The 18,116-nt window shown below is 37.5% G+C and overlaps 1 protein-coding gene and 1 long non-coding RNA gene across 2 annotated transcripts in view; both read left to right on the top strand.

The window, feature by feature from the left end:
* The first annotated feature begins 1,522 nt into the window (after nucleotides 1-1,522).
* LOC107836874 (uncharacterized) overlaps nucleotides 1,523-18,116 on the top strand; it is a 24,605-nt gene continuing 8,011 nt past the window's right edge. Inside the window, exons 1-2 of the long non-coding RNA XR_001662851.1 lie at nucleotides 1,523-1,534; nucleotides 3,461-3,462. This is a non-coding gene — a long non-coding RNA (uncharacterized LOC107836874). The remainder of the gene's footprint in view (nucleotides 1,535-3,460; nucleotides 3,463-18,116) is intronic.
* The window catches only part of mylk5 (myosin, light chain kinase 5), a 16,625-nt gene continuing 1,131 nt past the window's right edge, over nucleotides 2,623-18,116 (top strand). Inside the window, exons 1-17 of the mRNA XM_007558150.2 lie at nucleotides 2,623-3,798; nucleotides 6,019-6,153; nucleotides 6,770-6,922; nucleotides 7,701-7,871; nucleotides 8,291-8,323; nucleotides 9,187-9,314; nucleotides 9,415-9,568; nucleotides 9,986-10,297; nucleotides 10,387-10,489; nucleotides 11,279-11,482; nucleotides 11,581-11,798; nucleotides 11,884-12,007; nucleotides 15,215-15,367; nucleotides 15,451-15,580; nucleotides 15,656-15,737; nucleotides 15,830-15,970; nucleotides 16,714-16,944. Of these exons, the coding sequence (XP_007558212.1) occupies nucleotides 3,663-3,798; nucleotides 6,019-6,153; nucleotides 6,770-6,922; nucleotides 7,701-7,871; nucleotides 8,291-8,323; nucleotides 9,187-9,314; nucleotides 9,415-9,568; nucleotides 9,986-10,297; nucleotides 10,387-10,489; nucleotides 11,279-11,482; nucleotides 11,581-11,798; nucleotides 11,884-12,007; nucleotides 15,215-15,367; nucleotides 15,451-15,580; nucleotides 15,656-15,737; nucleotides 15,830-15,970; nucleotides 16,714-16,916 (2,580 nt within the window). The 5' untranslated portion in view covers nucleotides 2,623-3,662 and the 3' untranslated portion in view covers nucleotides 16,917-16,944. The remainder of the gene's footprint in view (nucleotides 3,799-6,018; nucleotides 6,154-6,769; nucleotides 6,923-7,700; nucleotides 7,872-8,290; nucleotides 8,324-9,186; nucleotides 9,315-9,414; nucleotides 9,569-9,985; nucleotides 10,298-10,386; nucleotides 10,490-11,278; nucleotides 11,483-11,580; nucleotides 11,799-11,883; nucleotides 12,008-15,214; nucleotides 15,368-15,450; nucleotides 15,581-15,655; nucleotides 15,738-15,829; nucleotides 15,971-16,713; nucleotides 16,945-18,116) is intronic.

Below are 18,116 nucleotides of genomic sequence, written 5' to 3'. Positions count from 1 at the left end.
ACACTTTTATATTTTAAATTAACTGTTGAAATGTGTGTATCCTTTTCCTCTATAATTACAGTTATACATTGTGCTGCTCTGTCATGCAAAACCCCATTAAAATATATAGAATTTTGTGGTTGCAATGAAACAAAATGAGAAAAAAAAGGGTTAAGATTCTGTGGTCCAGATCCAGTGCTTTAAGTTTTCTCTGGTTTTATTTTAGTTTACGTCTTTTTCTGGATGACTAACTAATGTTCATTAGTAGTTTCCAGTATACAATCAGAATATTGTGTGGGCTTTTTTTTTTTTTTTGCATCTTGTGGTTTCCTCATGGTCTCCTATGTCTACACGTGTGCAACTGTTGGTTGAAACGCCTTGAGAACTGGAGACCAGACAGTCACAGTCAGTGTGTAAAACCAATGAAGCAAAAACCAAGCAGGAACCTTTATGCAGCAGGTCAACAGTCAAACTGACACTGGGGGAGCTCCATAAAGGAGAGTGTGTTGGGAATCTTGGGCCTTAAACTGTTCAAGCATTCAGTGTAACTCAACCCGTGTTTGGGGAAGGGAATAAACTATACTTCTGAGAAGCTCATCTTGCAGTTACAAAGAAATGAATGCATTTGTAAACAATTCTCTCTTATTAGCAAATATTATTTGTAAGAATATTACTACAAGATCAAATAAATCACCATTGTAGAAAACATCTGTGAGTGTTTTGCTGTTAGATTAATTAATTAATTGATTAATTAATTAATTAATTAGTTAATTAATTAAATAGTTAGTTAGGGATTTTTATTTACTAGTTTTCAGCCACTGCTTGTCTCGTAATGGAGCAAATGACCCAATTTAGTTCATAACCACTAACGGGCCTGCTGCCATGTACAAAATTAACCTCTAGGTGGAGCCAACTCTCTCCCTCCTGTTGGTGGTGCAGCTGCTTCTACCAGCTTTACAAAGTGGTAGAAGCAGATCATGCCATTTTTCATTTCAGACTTCACGGCTTAAAAAGACCCCGTGAATAATTTCTCTCGTGCTTCAGCTCTTTTCCAGTTATTTAAAAAAAAAACCTTTCCTGCCCTTCTTAAAAGTTGAATACAAAAAGTGTTGGTAGTGCCACAAAAAAAAGCATTCATGTTAATATATTAGGGGCTTCTATTAAAAAAAACCCCACATGATATAAAATGGCAGCCTTCCTTGGTACAGCTGATGAGATGCAATTGTGTTCCTAAAATAATATTTTAGTTTGTTTTTACAATGGTGTAATGAAGTTCTAATAAGTGGAGCTCTACATGCATTGATTTCCATTCCAAATAGTGTCTTGTCACGGTGCAGTTAACTATAGAAGTTGTCACTTTTGCTGTTCCTGCCAAATAATGGAAATCAGTGAGGGTTTGTTTGGTATTTTGTCTTTGGCCCTGAACCCCATCCATTAGCCAGATATGTAAATAACGACTCCTTCTGTTCCCTGAACAATCTGATTGACCTGAAGGACAGGAGAGGCCTTCACCTTTAAATTACCTTTGCAAAGGAATGTAAAACTTTAACTCTGTGTAGGTGGGGGTTTTGGATCTGTTATGGCTCAGGTTGAGGAATAATTGTAGTGTCAGTTTGCCTTTTGACTTTGCTTTTATTTTACAAGAAACTATGTTTATTCTAAAATACATGCAGACCAAACAGTTGGAGGAATAGTAACTAGAAAAGGTTACGTTGAACAAAATAAAGTCTGTGTAAAAACATAAACAAAATATTTTAGCTAAGGTTTATTCTGAAAAGAGACTATTCAACATTAATTTTGTATAAAATTAGTTGTGTCTTTTTTTCTGATTTTGTTTTTATGTGTTTGTGCCTTATTGTGTGTTTTTCTCTTTAATTTTACTGGTTTCTGATTTGTTTGTATTTCAGCACCTTTGCTTGAAACTTTAGACTTCAGTCTGGAGATTTTATTTGTCCATCTACCTGCTATAACTAATTGTGACTATTTCTGATTTCAGATTTCCGAATCTGTCGCCCACTCAGATAATAGATGTTTCCACCATCTACAATCTTAAGCTTTAGTAAACAGATGATAGAAATGTTTTCAAGAATAGGAACTTCCTCGAAGGATACCTGCAGACAAGCTACATGCGGGTATAATAATCAAAACCCAAAACCTAGGAGATTCGTGTTCCACAATCCTTTTATGTGCAACATCAGCTTTAATTACATTACACTTTTTTTTTTGCTTCATGTCAAAAACTCTTACAGTTATTCAGTGTTTCATGCAGCTTTCTTTTAACAACCAACTTCATCTGAACGTTCTCTGTTCTTCTCAGGAATCTGTCATGGCTGATTAAAAGCTTTGTGCCTTGCCGTATTAGTAGAGGTGTCCATCATGTAGTGTAGTAGTGGACAACAGTGGTGCCTTATTTTTGTGCTACTTCCATTAAATTTTGCAAGAAATGTCAGCATTTTCTTTATAGAGATTGTAACAAGCTAAGTGCTGTTAAGAAGATGAGTATAGTTTTGATGAGGCTAACAACCTTTCTTTTTGACAAGAAGACATTTTTACCTCTAATCGAACAGTGCTGTCTACCTTGCATCTACAACTTGTGCTACACCAACCTGCTTTCACTAAACATCAATCTCTGTGAGATTAGGAATTCCACTCACACAGAAACTAACACAAGCCCCTGGCAGTGCTATTCTTTGTGACCGGTGATGTGGAATTTGGAAAGCGGGGATGGGAGCGAGGTAGAAACTGTTGTTATGCTCCTTTCACTGGTTGTCACTTGCTTAATGCACAACTCATTTCAGTGCTGGCATTTAAGGTTTTTGAGCAGTTATGTGCAGATTGTTTGATTATTACTTTTCTCTTTATTTTAACCTAACCGATTCAGATTGTGTGTTTGGTGTGCCGTTTACCTCTACAGCACACAGTCTAAAAACAACAGAGCCCTTGAGAGAGGGAGAGTTACCCTAGCAGTGGATGGGTTGGTTGCCTTAGAAAGGGCCACCTTGTGTGTGTAGGGATAATACTGTCAGAGGAGGGATTTAAAACGCTCCTGTTCGCAATCAAAGCTTTACGGTAGTCACACTTGGGATGAATGTGCTGATGTCAGGCATTACAAAGTTCAGCTGAAGCATCGATAAGTTACCAGTCAAATAGAAACCAACGGACAGCAGTGAATTCAACAAACGGTGCACGATATGACCTTTGCCTGGGTGGTGGAGATAAGCCCTTCCTTTCTTTTTTCTTTTTCTGCCTTTCCCTGTTTATCCAGAGTGCGTGTCTGTTGTCCATGATGATAAAAAGACGGGGGGTTGTAGTAGATGCGGGTTGTGGTTACAGTGAGAGATTCTACGAAGATTAGCAGCTGCCTTTCACACCTGAAAGGGTCTCGGTAAGACAAAATTTGTCACGTAGGTGGAGTCAGTGCAGTTATAGGAAGGGTGAAAGAAGAGGGTTTTACAGAAAAGTGTGAGGGCAGAAAGCAGAGCCGTTGCTGGCTCAACAGGGAGGAGTGTAAACAAAAGTGACTTGTTGATTTTTTCTTCTTTTTTTTTATACAGAAGAGAGTTCAAGCTGTGGAGGCTCACACCACAAACCCAGAAAGGAAGTGTGATAACCAGTCCGAGAAACAACTTTGTAACTTCATTTTTTTGTTCTGTCTAGACCCTGCAGGGCACTCTAAAGCAGACATGAACGGAGACAGGAGCAAACAGCGTTATGTGTCAACCTTCAAGCTTCAGCTCCAGCCATCACGTCCCCCATGTGCACAGAAAAATGGGACAAGAACAACAGACATCGGGACTCCTGGAAAATGTTCGGAACCAGGTAAGAGCTGAAGATGGGGTTAGAAAACCAGAGAATGTTTTATTTCAGTACTTTCATTTGTCACATTTTCCTTGGTACTAATATCAGTAGCTCAAGCAGCAAGTCTGAACAGGGCAATGCATCTCATAAGTTGGCACACTGAATTCAAACACATTGCAGCAGGGCTTGTTTTTAAAGTACACATTGCACTCATCACAGTTTTTTCCAAATAGGTTATCTCAATATGTCTTCATTGTACTTAATCAAACATCTTTAGCTTTCCTTTTAGTCCAAAATGTCATGTTTTGTATGCTAACAAACTTATTTTTTTAAATTGTGCTTCTTCCTCTTTTCTTGTTACAAATATGAATAGTTTCCAACATTTAAATCTGCTACATTTTATCATTCCTTTTTAGCTCATCATGCATGCATTTGTTATTCAAAGTATTGCACAAAGTGTTTGGACATCAGTTATCATGTGGGATGCATGACTGCAAACTTTCGTTTGTCAGTCAAAAAGCTTTTCTGCTGCGTTTGGCATGTTGCAGTTTCAGCAGCTGAGAAAACCATTAGACAGGTATCTGGTTTTTCAGTAAGAATAGAAGATGGTTGTGAGAGCAGTCCCCCGAATTAAAGGCTCAGCTTAAGTAAAAAATATGATTTGAAGAAAGAGTGATAAAGATTGACCATTCTCGTCACAGTTTCCAAATATGTCCTAACACAGAACGTTTTGCACTAAATCAAAAGCTTTAAGCAACTGAAGGTTGCAGGCAAAATTCTTACTTTGATAAACCATAACTTGCAAGTTTTATTGCTTAACATGCACCTGTAGAAGTATCATGCAAGCAGTGACACTTTCTGTCAGGCTGCATCTCCAACATAGCACTTTTTTTTTTTTTTTTTTACAAGGCTATGCCAGAATGAGGAAGGGAAATTCTTGAGAAAGCAGCAGCCAACCCCCGCATGGCCATCTTCCAAATCTAACAAAATAACTCAAGTTCTATCAAAGAGAACAAGGTATTTACCTTCGGAGCATTATTGCAAAATTTGTGCACACTCCTCCCCCAGAAAAAGCATGCTTTCATTAAATTGTGCCGTTAATATCTAGCTTTTCTGTGCCATGGTCACCTCCTTTAACATGAGAAGGACTAAAAAGATAAAGAAGTGCAACCATTTTTTGTTACTGAGAAAAATAACTTGCATACTTCCTTGTATACTATCTTAATTTCTGTTGTGAAACGTGTTACGTGTTAAGAAACAGACGCAGAGCAAATTGTCTACTTGATGCAGTGGTTCGAAATGTTGTTATTGGTAAGAGAGCTATTTTGATCATGTTCTCCAAATGATATCAGGTGAAAAAAAATATTTGTCTATGACTAAAGGCACTGTATTACTTTATTAGGTCTACCTGTTCAATCGCTTGTCAACAAATAGTTTTAAAGGGTAACATCTTCATCCATTTAAGCAACAATGTGAATGCTGAAGTTCAAACCAAACCCTTAGGATCGAAAGGTTACTTATGTAACATACACCATGGTTTTAGGAGCCAGATAGAATGGTCAGAGTATTTCAGAAAATGTTGGTCTGCAGCTTTAGCACCCCACCTTTTGGGGTTGTGCACAGAAAAGACCCAGTGAGAAGGAGTTGTGTGAATTAAATTGCCTTGTTGACGTCAAAGTTCAGAGGAGGAAGGGAATACTGGTTTGAGAAGCTAGAGTGGCAGCTCAGGTAATCACTCATCACAACCTAGGTCTGCAGAATATAATATTTGAATGTCCAACCTGTCGAAACTTGAAGCAGATGGGCGACAGCAGCAGAACACACCAGGTGTCATCCTGCCAGGAAACCGAGGGTACCATTAACACAGTTGGATAATTGCAAATTGGAAAAGCACATTCTGATGTCAGAAATTGGTGTAAACATCTTAATTCATGGTGGTGGTGATAGTTTCTTCTCACACTCTTGGCCCCTGTTGAGCACTGGCACAACTATCTAAAGGAGGACAAGTCACCATGTTACAAAGGTCAACTAAACTCAAACTGGTTTCTTGAACGTAAAAAAAAAAAAAAAAGAATTCATTAAACTCCACTGGCCTTCATTGTCATCAGATTTCAACCTTTTAGATCTGGTGCGATGGGTAACGTACATAGAGGACGTCTATTCAACAATCTGCAGGGACTGTGTGATGCTCTAATGTCAATATGGACAAAAACCTTTTTACATTATTGTCTCCCATTGTAGATTCATCAAAACATCTGCATCGACCTGTATTTATAAAGCCACTTGAAGACTGCTGTGTGGATGAAGGAAGTGACTTAGTGCTAAGAGGAGTTCTCACAGGAAGTCAGCCCATCAAAGTTACATGGCTGCACAACGGTAAGCAAAGAATAAGGTACATTGTTGTATCCTTGCTCAGTGACAGATATTATTGTCTCACAATACACACTGGTAATCTAAAACAGAAAAAAAAAGTCTGGAATCTACAATCCAAACAAATTAACCTCTGACTTACAGGAGTAGATAAAATATGAATGCTGTTTTGCATTGGAATTAAAGCTGACTGAAGACCTTAAAGTTATCCAATACATGTTTAACTTTCAGATATGATGATTTTTGTAAATCGGTTTAATCTAAAATGGGAGCTTAAGATTGGAATGAGGTCAAAATAGGAAATTTCAAAATTTCCAACCACTATCAGAACCTGGACAGCAAAATGAAAAAGTTCTCTTCCTCCACACTGCCATTTGAACAGCTATCTAAACCGCTAGCATAGCAGTAGGTCAGCTAACTCCTAAGAAAATTTTAAGTTGGATGTTGTTAGGGAAAAAGTTGTTTTCAACACAAGATTTGGCTCCTTTTCAGTATTTCTTCCCAATTCTCGAACACCCCTTATCTCTGTCTGTAACACTGACTGTACCCACTTTAGTTAAATCAAGCTATCCCTTTGCTAGCGAAGAAGTATGCTTCTAATTGTTTTTATTTTAATTGGCAGGTGAAAGGGTGCGTTTTGGAAACTCCTCCTTGAATGGCCATGATGTAAGTTTTGTGGTGAGGGAGTGCTTGCCAGAAGATGCTGGGGCTTACACATGCTTGGTTGAAAATGGCGCAGGGAGAACATCCTGCAGTGCAGCTGTGTTTGTTAAAGGTAAGAGAGATCAACATATTTTCATAGTAGTTAAAAAGAAGTTAGTAATTCATGAACAAGGAGATTAATTTTTAACAGAGTTAATGACTAATATTTTCTGAATAAAGAACTTGCTCATTTTGTACATTCTGTTACAATACACCAAGCTTCCCTCTGCAGGAATCCACAAATCTCCAACAAAAACGCTACTTGGCCAAGTAGCATTGAGACAAGGTCAAATGATCCCAGAAACCTCTTGAAACCACTCTACGTAACCATCAATTGACCAAGTTTGTGCCAGAAGTGCCACAATTAATTAAAACAGAATCAATGGAGCAAATATTAACATTTCAAAGTGTGTTGTATCAAGTTGCCAATTAAAACGTGTTGGGAACTATGACATAAAAGAGAAACTGGGGTGGAGGTTCATCTTCCAGCAGAGCAATGACACAAAATATTCAGTGGATTGGTATTCATGCATCCAATTTTTAGACCTATATTCAACTGAAAATCTGAGTCAGAACTTGTAAATACTACCGGTGTGTAAAATACAATTGCACACCTTTTTTTTATTTTTTTATTGATAAATAAAGAATGCATCATTTTTCTTTAACATCACATTTATGAATTGCTTTATTTTGGTCTACTATACAAAAACCTAATAAAAGGAAATGAAGTTTATGTTTGTAAATGGATGTGACTGATTGTGAATACTTTCGCAAGACACTGTAAGAGCTTACTAGAGTTTTATTGTTGATATTGCCTCTTTTCTTTTCCTCTTAATTTCCAACCAATACAGACTTCGAAAGTATGTACGGTGTCACAAAGATTCCCACTTCTGCATTCAAGAGCACTGTACAAAATGGCCAGTCTTCACAAACCTCCAAAGCTGAGTTGCACAAGAGTAATGGATCTATTTGTACATCGCCTGTAACGTTTGTTCAGCAGAGCCCAGTCTCTTCACCGAAAGGTAAAGGCATCATCACACTTTTCAATAGCATCTTAATTTGTGGCAATTTCCATTATTTATTTGAAAGGAAGCCATGTATATATATTACTTTTTTCCTGCATTTAAAACCCAGAACCATATCTTAACCTCAGGATGTTCCTGTTTAGTCTCTGAAAGGAAACTCACTTCCAGTCCTTGCGTGATTGGCTGTCAGGCAACGTGTATACCAATTGTAAAAGCCTTCCTCAACAATGTGGCTCCCTGATACACCCACTGAAGGTTTTCATTCCCAGTTAAACACCATGTAGGGAAGTGGACATTGCACTTCAAGTTCACTGAAACTTCCTGAGTCTGTGAGCTGATAGCCATAGTAGTCAAAGTTGAACCACACCTTCGTTTTCAGCAGCTTAAACCTGCCTGCTTTTCATCTCTCTGCACAGCAGTCATCCCAAAGAAGAGAACCAACTCAACAGGTGAGAAATACTTTTTTTTCTTCTTTTTTTTTTGCCAACCAAGTAGCTCAGATATACATCAAAACAAAACATTCCCATGTGTTGTTTAATATATAATTTTTAATTTTCTTTTTTTCTTTTTAGTCACTGCTTTTTTTGTTGAATAACTTGTAATTGTGAGTAGTTTGGTGTTTGCGCTGTTTGAATTGGGGCTGCAAAAAAAACAAACAAACAACAAACATGAATTGCTTTTAAGTTATTGTGCTTTATTATGTTGAAAATCTTTGCCTAAGGGTGTTAGCTGCCTGAACAAAAGCATGAGAAACGCACATGATAATGCCAGGCCATCTGTTGTAGAGTAAACATACTGTGTCATATTTCTTTTTTCTTGTTTTTTTTTTATTATAATAAATTAGATATGAAAGGTGGAGAGAAATTAGACACAGTGAGTTAACTGTTACCATTAAAGCCTTTTAAAACATATTTATCTTTCTAAGGTCATTTAAATTTACCATCCACAATATTTACATACTGATAGAGTGTGAGAAGACGATAACCTAAGCTCATATATGGACTTGTGTTCAAAGAGTGAGCTGTTTTACCTGCATTTAACATGAGCTAGGTTAGTGAGTATATCATTAGTGTTTTGCTCTTTGTTTTTACATAAGACACTTGATATTCCTGTATACCACAATAATAATGGTATCAGGAAACCGAACACATTCCCCCCCATACAGGACAGAACAAGGCCTAAAACCCTCTGCAAGACATTTTTTTAGTCTTTATCTCTAACTTACATTCCCTGTTTTATTGTTTCCTTCCAGCATGATAAAATGAAACTCTGACCTCAAAGACAAAACACTCCTGTTGTTTTGTCTTTATAGGCCCAGTATTGAGCTTTCAAAATCCGCCCCAGCATTTGGAAGTGAAGGTGGGACAAACTGCCAATCTGACTTGTTTTTTTACCGGAAGCCCCCCTGTGGTATCCTGCTGGATCAGGAACAAAGAACAGGTAAAAACAAAGCAAATGCCCAGCTGTTGAGTTCTCCACAGTATTTATCTAACACTGTGGTTTTTCTTTTGTGTGTGTGTGTGTTTGTGTGTGTGTGCAGATAGTTGATGGTCCAGAATTGTGGACAGTACATACAGAACGGAGCAGTACGCTGGTCATAGCAGAGGCTACGGCGCAGCACACAGGACGCTACACTGTGGTAGTGAAAGACCGCAAAAGCTCAGCCCAACACACACTTACCCTTTCTGTCATAGGTAAGACAATAACATACATTACACTCAGTGGTCACTTTATTAAGTGGACCTTGATAATACAAGGTTGGACCCATTTTTACCTTCAGAACTGCCTCAAATCTTTATGGTACAGATTCAAGAATATGACAAACATTCCTCGAATATTTTGATCACATCACACCACCAGCAGTCTGAATACTTTACTTCAAAGCATGATGGATCTATGCTTTATTTACACTCAACTATGACTCATGAATGTCTGAATGAAGACTCATAGGACCAGGGTTTGTTTTATTCAACCTGTTATTGTCCAGTTTTGGAGAACCACTGTGACAGCTGGTGTGGTATTCAGCTACAGCAGCTTATTGGCTTTAAGGTTCCGAAATATGATGGTCCTCTCAGTTTGAACCAGCTTGCCCTTCTCCATCATCTTTCCAGACCGGCCAGAGCCTCCTGCTTCGGGCCCGGTGGCCTCTCTCATATCTCCGTCCAAACTTGTGCTGTCCTGGTCGGGACCCTGTTACGACGGCGGCAGTGCTGTCCTGGGCTACGTGTTGGAATTGAGAGACCAGGGACTTTCTGAGGCTGGGAAGTGGAAAAAACTCACTGCCAAGTGTGCCAGCACCTCATACCAAGTGTCATCCGGGCTGCAACCAGGACAGGAGTACTGTTTCAGAGTGAGGGCTTACAACGCAGTGGGGGAGAGCGATCCCAGCCCAGTTTCAGCAGTGGTGAAGATGGAGGAATCAGGTTGGGTGTTATTTGTGTCTGGAACCATATCTGAAAGTTGTAATTATAATAGGAAGTCTTTAATCAATATGTTGTGTTTGCATTTGTAGATTCTAAGAAAACACAAGAAGAAGCCATTCAATACTCCTGTGTCACTATTGATTCTTCCCACAAAGTTACAGATCACTACAACTTGCATGAGAAATTGGGGACGTGAGTATCTGCAGCCCACACATTTTCTAGCACTTGTTTTTCTTGGAGCTTGAGCCAAAACTCCCCTTTCTCGAGAACTTCTGTTACAGTATTTCGGAAGAAAGAAATTAAGAGTAGCAGTATGGCTGGAGGGGAAATTCTGCCAGGAGATGTGATTACAACATGAGCTTGCAGAAACCTGTTCCTCCAACGATTCAGAGTTTATAACGTAAAGTGTGTTGATGTGTATCTGTAAAAAACAAATGCAATTTGACTCTGACAGTTGAAGAAAGAAATAATAACTCATCTAAAATGCACATGTGTTGTCTGTGTTTGATTTTTCAACCGTTTCAATCACGTCTCTTCATTCGTCACTCGCAAGAAGCCAAATTTTCTTGTAATCCTTTCAAGTAACCTTAATCTTCAGACTCTCTGAAGGTTGTCCAAAGTATCTAGTCCTTTTTAACCTTACCATGACACAAATGCAAGTTATGGATAAAAATACTTTTTGGGGGTTTAAGCACACTTCAAAGATGAAATGTGTCTAAAGGTCATGCTTTGACAAACAGGACTGAAAGAAATTCAATTAAGATTTGACAGAGAATGATAATATTTTAGTTTGTCCATCCACTTTATGCAAACAGTTTGCATAAAGTGTCTTACTAGTGGAAGACATTTTATTTTATTTACGCTAAACTGCATGATTTCTATACTGTAATGAACTTGCTAGCTTGTATCTGTTGAGATGTTATTGTATGGTCACTTTCATGCCTGAAGATTTTAGGCAAAACCGACTTCTGTCCTCTTCAGGGGAAAGTTTGGCTTGGTGTTCAAGCTCACCCACAAGGAGACGGGCCATGTGTGCGCGGGAAAGTTCTACAAAGGACGGCGAGCCAAAGAGAGAGAAGCTGCTCGTAAAGAAATCGAGCTGATGAATCACCTCCACCACCCCAAGCTGGTTCAGTGTCTGGGAGCATATGATCATAAACCAGAGATGGTCATGGTAATGGAGTTGTAAGTACCATCATGTCAAATTCTCATTAAAACTCAAAATTTAGGTTGTCTGCCAGGTGTCAGAGTTGTATTTTATTTATTTATTTTTTTCCCTGTAGCATTGCAGGTGGGGAGCTCTTTGATCGCATTGTGGATGACAGCTTTGAGTACACAGAGCCTGGCAGCGTGCGCTGCATACAGCAGATTCTGGAGGGGATCGCCTTCATGCATCAGCAGAAAATTGTCCACCTGGATCTGAAACCTGAAAATATCGTCTGCGTTGACACCACTGGCACTTGCATAAAGATAGTTGACTTTGGATTAGCTTGCAAACTTGGTACGAAAAATCAAATTCTTTTCCCATTTATGCATCTCACTTGTGTTGGATACGTGTTCTCAGTTTGCAATGCGCTTTTACACAGATGGGAACACGGCTCTGAAGGTGATGCACGGCACTGCTGAGTTTGTAGCACCGGAAGTTATCAGCTACGAACCTGTGTGTTTGGCCACTGACATGTGGAGCATCGGCGTCATCTGCTACATCCTGTGAGTCACCTTGTTGTCTCCGCCACATCAAAACAGCACTTTGACACAGTTATTCGTTTTATTGCCAAAATGCAAATCAAAAAGTTGGTATCGCTCTTCTGACAGCGCAATAAATTCAAAGCAGGGATTTGGCTCAAGGTGAGACACTTAGCTTTCACTCCAGGAANAAAAGAGAGAAGAGGTGATTTTTGAGCCTAAATTTTAGCCTAAACAGATGGAGGGTGAATTTGAAAAGAAAAATACGATCCAAAGTGGGGCATCGGGCCATGGATTGGGCTCGGTGAGCAAATAGAAGCATTAATAACCTATTTGTCAAAGCATGACGAATATGAAAATAAGGGAGAAAGAGAAAAACTAAAAAAAAAGAAGGGCTAGAATACCTGGTGCAGAAAGGAGGCGACCTGTTAAACAGACAGCCTTTGGGAAAATATTGGCTGGAAGGAATAAATGATGGTAAGGGAAACTTATTGAAACTAAATTAATCCTGCACAATTCACTATATTCACATGTGGTAAAATTAACTGTATGAAGGATGAACGAAATTACATAACAGGTAAAATTATAAACAAAATAAAGTGACATCTAATGTGTTGAAGTTTTTTAAATTCGGCTTAGCTGTAGACAGGGTTAAATTTAAACTTAATGAAACTTGAAAAATGAGGTTTATACCAGACTTGAACTTTATCATGGATTAATCAAAATGTGTCTCTCATTATCTTATCAAAAACAGGATTCCTTTTTATTTGAAACTTGGTCACCTTAAAATGTCTAAAGAGGGAACAGGATTGGTAAATAAATATGAATATTTGTATGACTTCAAAGGTGATTATGAAACAGATCCGGATTCAATTAAGGTTCATTACAAAATATTCTTGTCTCAAAGACAATTTATGATTCTAAATCCAGATAATTCGGTTATCTTACTTCAAAATGGGAAATAATATGTTGGAAAAGGACTAATCACATTTCAGCTTTGGTTTAAAACCAGACGGCATTTATTACGAGACTGTTTCATTTGGTTTGACATGTTTTATTTCATTTTCATTTTTATTGATATTATTGTTGTTTTTTATTTTTTTTCCTAATAACAAACCAACTAACCAACTAATTTACTAACGGAACTAACTCTTGATTTCGAAACGCATGCGTGTCTTGGTAGAAAGGCACAAATTGGACATGAAACTTTTAAAGTGGATATGATAATTGATTATGTAAAAACAAACTGATTGGGCAAAAACTGGCTCCCAACATTTGTGTTCCTTAAATTTTGATTGAATTAATACATAAATTAATTCAGATGTCCAACAAAACATTTGATTTGAAACGCAAAGACATCTTACAGTACTGCATAATTTTTGTCTACATCTTTTGCTCCTCTGCCTAAATTGATCAATTTGTCTTTTGTCAATCCAAAATAAACATTGACACTGCCTTCTAGGAAAGCAACCCAAATTCTGATCTGAACTCTTTAAAATAATGAAACTTTTGGCCTTTGCAGTACAGTTTCAGTTGGACATTTTAGACATATGTAAAAAAAGAGTATCTGAACAATATTTTGTTTGTTTTCTATTTGCATAAGAAAACAAAAGGGGGAAATGATAAATTATAAACATAAAACATTTCTGATAAATCTTTACATCTAGAACATCTCATAGTCTACTTTCAATTCTAGACAGAAGATTTGGAAAACTTGTGACACCCTGGAATATTTTAGTTTTGGAGAACAGTAACATGCAAAATTGCTTTCAAATTTTTAATTTATATCAACAGGGGGTGGAGAAGAAATGGACTCTAACTCCTAATCGGTTTAAAGATGTGGTTAATTATGAATGTATTCATTTGACATTGGTATATTGTGAGTTTATTTAATGAGATCTTATACTGTGCCTTCCTGCATGACTGAAATACAGAGTCATATAGAAGATCTTACTAAATTAAAATTGGTAATTTAAAATTGAATAGCTTCAATCAATATCTATGCCATGTTTATTTAAATATTCATGAATTTCCTGCATCACCTCTAATTTTAATTGTATAAAGTTACAGTTGGATGTAATTGTTATCATTGAGAAAACTTTGGTTAAAAGTACTATACACTTCTACGGAGCCCCTTAAGGAGACACGGGCAAAAACTCAAGATAAAATGTGAACAACTTTTAAAATTCTAAAAATAAAACTACACATAAATACAACACTCAGCTGTTTTGAAAAATATCAGGATAATGGTAACATTTTCATTAAGCGTGGCATTATCACAAGGATGCTTTTGTGTAAAACTGGACACTATTGAATTAATTATTTTACATATGCATTTGAATAACCAATTTCTGAAAAGTGTATGTAACTGAAATACTAAATTTGGTTTAAATTTTTAATAATTTTTGAGTTTAAATTTTGATAGGAGTTGATTCCACAATCGGTTAATTCTGAAACATCTGAGGGTGAATCATCTTAAGGCATTTCCATTTTATCTTTCCTTGGAGCTCAGAGCCTGAGGCAGTGGACCTTATCTGAGCAGCTCCAGTGACCCTGAGCCTGGCTGACACAAAAAAAAAAAGAGGAAACAAAATAAAGAGGCAACTCTTCATCTACGTCACAAGCTAAAGAAAAGACATTTAATTTATAATTATGTGAGCAAAAGGTGGCATACACTTTTATTTTCTTAATTTACTTTGTGTTTTACTCTAGCAGTTCTGCTTCCTGTGGTCTGACGGACTGTAGGGGCCGGGTTTTTGTAGGGGCCTCCGCTGTTCTTAGCCACGCTGACTTGGACATTTGCACTTTCTACACATGNAAAAAACAATATTAAAGGCTTGCAAATGTCAACAAAACATAGTTCTGGAAAGCACTGAGCTAAAAACATAGGCACCACACATTTTACTGGACTTCTTTTTATTTCTGAATGATTTTAATGAGATTTCCATCTCATCTCACAATTATGTATTGCACCTTATTGGCATAAAATCTCAATAAAATACATTAAAGTTAGTGTTTGTAGCATCAAAAAAAGTGAAAACTTTAAAAAGGTGTTAATATTTTTCCAAGTTGTGCACATAAAAGATGTATTTTTAAGGCTTTCTACAGTATACAATGCTGAATCATACAGAAGGACAAATTTTAATCCGAAAGCCATAGAGTAAACCTCAGACTATAATGCCACCTAGTGGTAAAAACTCACAAAGACTCTTCTCAATCTTTCTGTCTTAGGCTAAGCGGTGAGTCTCCTTTCCAGGGAAACAGCGATGCGGAGACTCTGGCCTTGGTCACAGCAGCTCAGTGGGAGTTTGATGAAGAGAGCTTTCAAGATATAACTGAGGAGGCCCAGCATTTCATCAGCTCTCTCCTAAATAAGGATCCCAGGTCATTTCACAGATATATGGCCAAAACTCTCCCACAGACACCGTTTTTCAGTCAGTCTTACGCAGTTCTCTCTGTGTCTGTAGGCGGAGGATGTCTTGTGAAGAGGGTCTTGCTCACCCCTGGATGAAGAAGTTTGACTCTGAAAACCTATCTTCCACAAAATGTCTGTCGAAGGAGAAGATGAAGAGGTTTTTAGCCAGGCAGAAGTGGAAGGTAACACACAATATTTGAGCAATCTGTCCTGTGGAGATCAGTTGCTTTGTTGTCTCATTAAAATGTGTCTTACAGAAAGCTGGCAAGGCTATGCTAGCCCTAAAGAGAATGGCTTTGCTGTCTAAAAATGAAAGCTCTGCATCTCTTCCAAGCACTGGTAAGGGTGAGACGCTTTAGGTACTTTCCTCATCTTGACTTTAGTCACTTTACTTTACTTGTGTGACATATTTATTTACTTTTGTCTCCTAGACCTTCCGCTGAGCCCTGAGGCAGAAGATGCACTGGAGTCTCTGGAGCGTAAGATGCAGGGACCACCCCAATTTACCAAGAAACCGGAGGACCAGAAAGTAGCTCAGGGCTCCTGCGCCCGGCTCTCGTGCCACCTAAGTGGTACGCACATACGCTAACACGGTCTTTTCACTCTTTGTCACCACTTAATTATCAACCCGGCCAGCATGCTGGGTGTTTTGGTCTCATGACTCAATGTACGCCTTTTTGACAAACCAACAAGAAAACAAGATCAATGTCTCAACAACCAGTTTCAAAGCTGAACCTTCTACCTTCTACTTAGCTTAAAGCCTAAAAAGAGCCTAATTATGAATTTCCTTCTTTGTGAAAACTTATAGTGAGCAGTAACTGGAGTCGACACAGAAGTGTTGCGTCTAGGAAAAGATGATTGGAAGAAAAATGTAACTGTTAAAGAAGTAAATAACTCTAAAAAACAGTCTTTGTTTATTGTTGGTGTCATTCTAATTGTGAATAATTGTGAAGTTTTTTAGATATTCTTTGCACTTTAGAGCAAAGAATATCAATTATTTACTATTCATTGATACCAATATTAGAAGATGAGATCTGTAACAGTGACCTGAAACTTTTAATTGTGCATTTATTTATTTTATGCTGTGATAAAAGATAGAAACAAAACCCTTTTTTTTTATTCTGTTCGTTAATTTACGTAATTTCTACTCAAATCTTTCATACTGAAACAGTCTCTGTATGATACTAAAAGATTTGATGACAAGTCACACTTGTTGGCATATTCAGACATGAAAGGCTAAATGTTGACTTGCGTTTGGAGGTGTAAAAACAGCCCCAACACCAGATGTCTCACTCCTCTTGTTTTTTTACTGCAGGATATCCTGATCCAGAGGTGGTGTGGCTGTGTGGAGATGAACCTGTAGAAGAATCATCCACTGTCCAAATAGAGTACGATGATGATGGACACTGCACCCTGATTCTTTCCAAAGTTAAAGCAGAGGATGCAAATGTTTACACCTGCAGGGCAACCAATGACCACGGGGAGATATTCTGCACCGCTAAACTAACAGTTTTATAATAGAGTCAGTATATCTATGTATGCAAATGTACAAACATGAGGATATATGGTGAATATATACAGTGAAGAAGCCAAATGAGGAGTGTTCTGAAAAGACCTTGGTGCAACTGAAAGCGTTTATCACACATCACTGCAGATACTTCAGGAAAGGTTCCTGCATGTAGTTACGAAACATTCTGTTTGAGTTGATACTTCCTTATATGTCTTGTAAATATTTATACACTGATTTAAACACGTGGTTTCAGATAATAATGTGAACTATGGATTATAGCCGCACCTGCTGATAAGTTGACATATTAGCTATAAGAGAAGAAATGGCCAAAAATGAAACTGCTGGGGTGAAATTGTGAGGATGTCATCATATTTTTTTCAGTTTTGGTGGAACATTATTAAAATGTCTTTAGTCTAAAATATTTTACTTAAATGAGTATAATCACCCTTCATTTTATTTTTTTTAAAAATGCATCTAAGTCAGGTGTAGTGTAAGAACCTGTGAGAAACTGTGTCATCAAACAAGGGGCAGATTCACAGAGATGTACATTTCAGAAATATTTTTGTAGCAAATAAAGATTGGTGAAATGTCTTATGGTTATTTTTCCTTTGCAACACAAATAGTTTCAATATCACTTCCTTTCTCTCCTGCAAATATCTGCTTCAGTTGTCCTAGAGGTTTCCAAGTATACTTCTCTAGTGCACTTCTCTGTTGATGCCTTTTGATTCTACATAATAATTTGTATTCATCTTAAAAATGATTGTGATCTAAATCTTAAAATCATAAAAGGTAGCCCGAGGAAAACTAGTGATGCTTGACCCACTGTTTGAAAATAGAGGATACATTTTATGAATTTAAAATTCTTATAAAATGTTAAAGCTATCTGGAAAGTAATCCCGTTATTTACTACTCAGGATACATTTCAATGCTATTCAAGATATTCACCTATGTAGATGAAACACAATTTTACACACACACAAAATGCAGTATTTCTAATTTATTTATTTATTTGTGCATTTTCTATGCAAATTATGCTAAATTGCAAATGAAAAAAAAAGAAACTTCCTTTACTGTGAAATAATGAAGAATCATGCTGGCATGCAGAGCTGTTGTATGCATCACATTGTAAAGAGCAGGAAGCCGCTGAATGTGTTGTAGTTCATCGAGTCGTCGAAGACGAGCCTGGTTGGCTCCAGCTGCACAAACAC

This window comes from Poecilia formosa, unplaced genomic scaffold, assembly GCF_000485575.1.
Source record: "Poecilia formosa unplaced genomic scaffold, Poecilia_formosa-5.1.2 Scaffold94, whole genome shotgun sequence".
Lineage (NCBI taxonomy): Eukaryota > Metazoa > Chordata > Actinopteri > Cyprinodontiformes > Poeciliidae > Poecilia > Poecilia formosa.
Note: the sequence above shows the minus strand (reverse complement) of the source record. Positions and strands in the feature narration are given on the sequence as shown.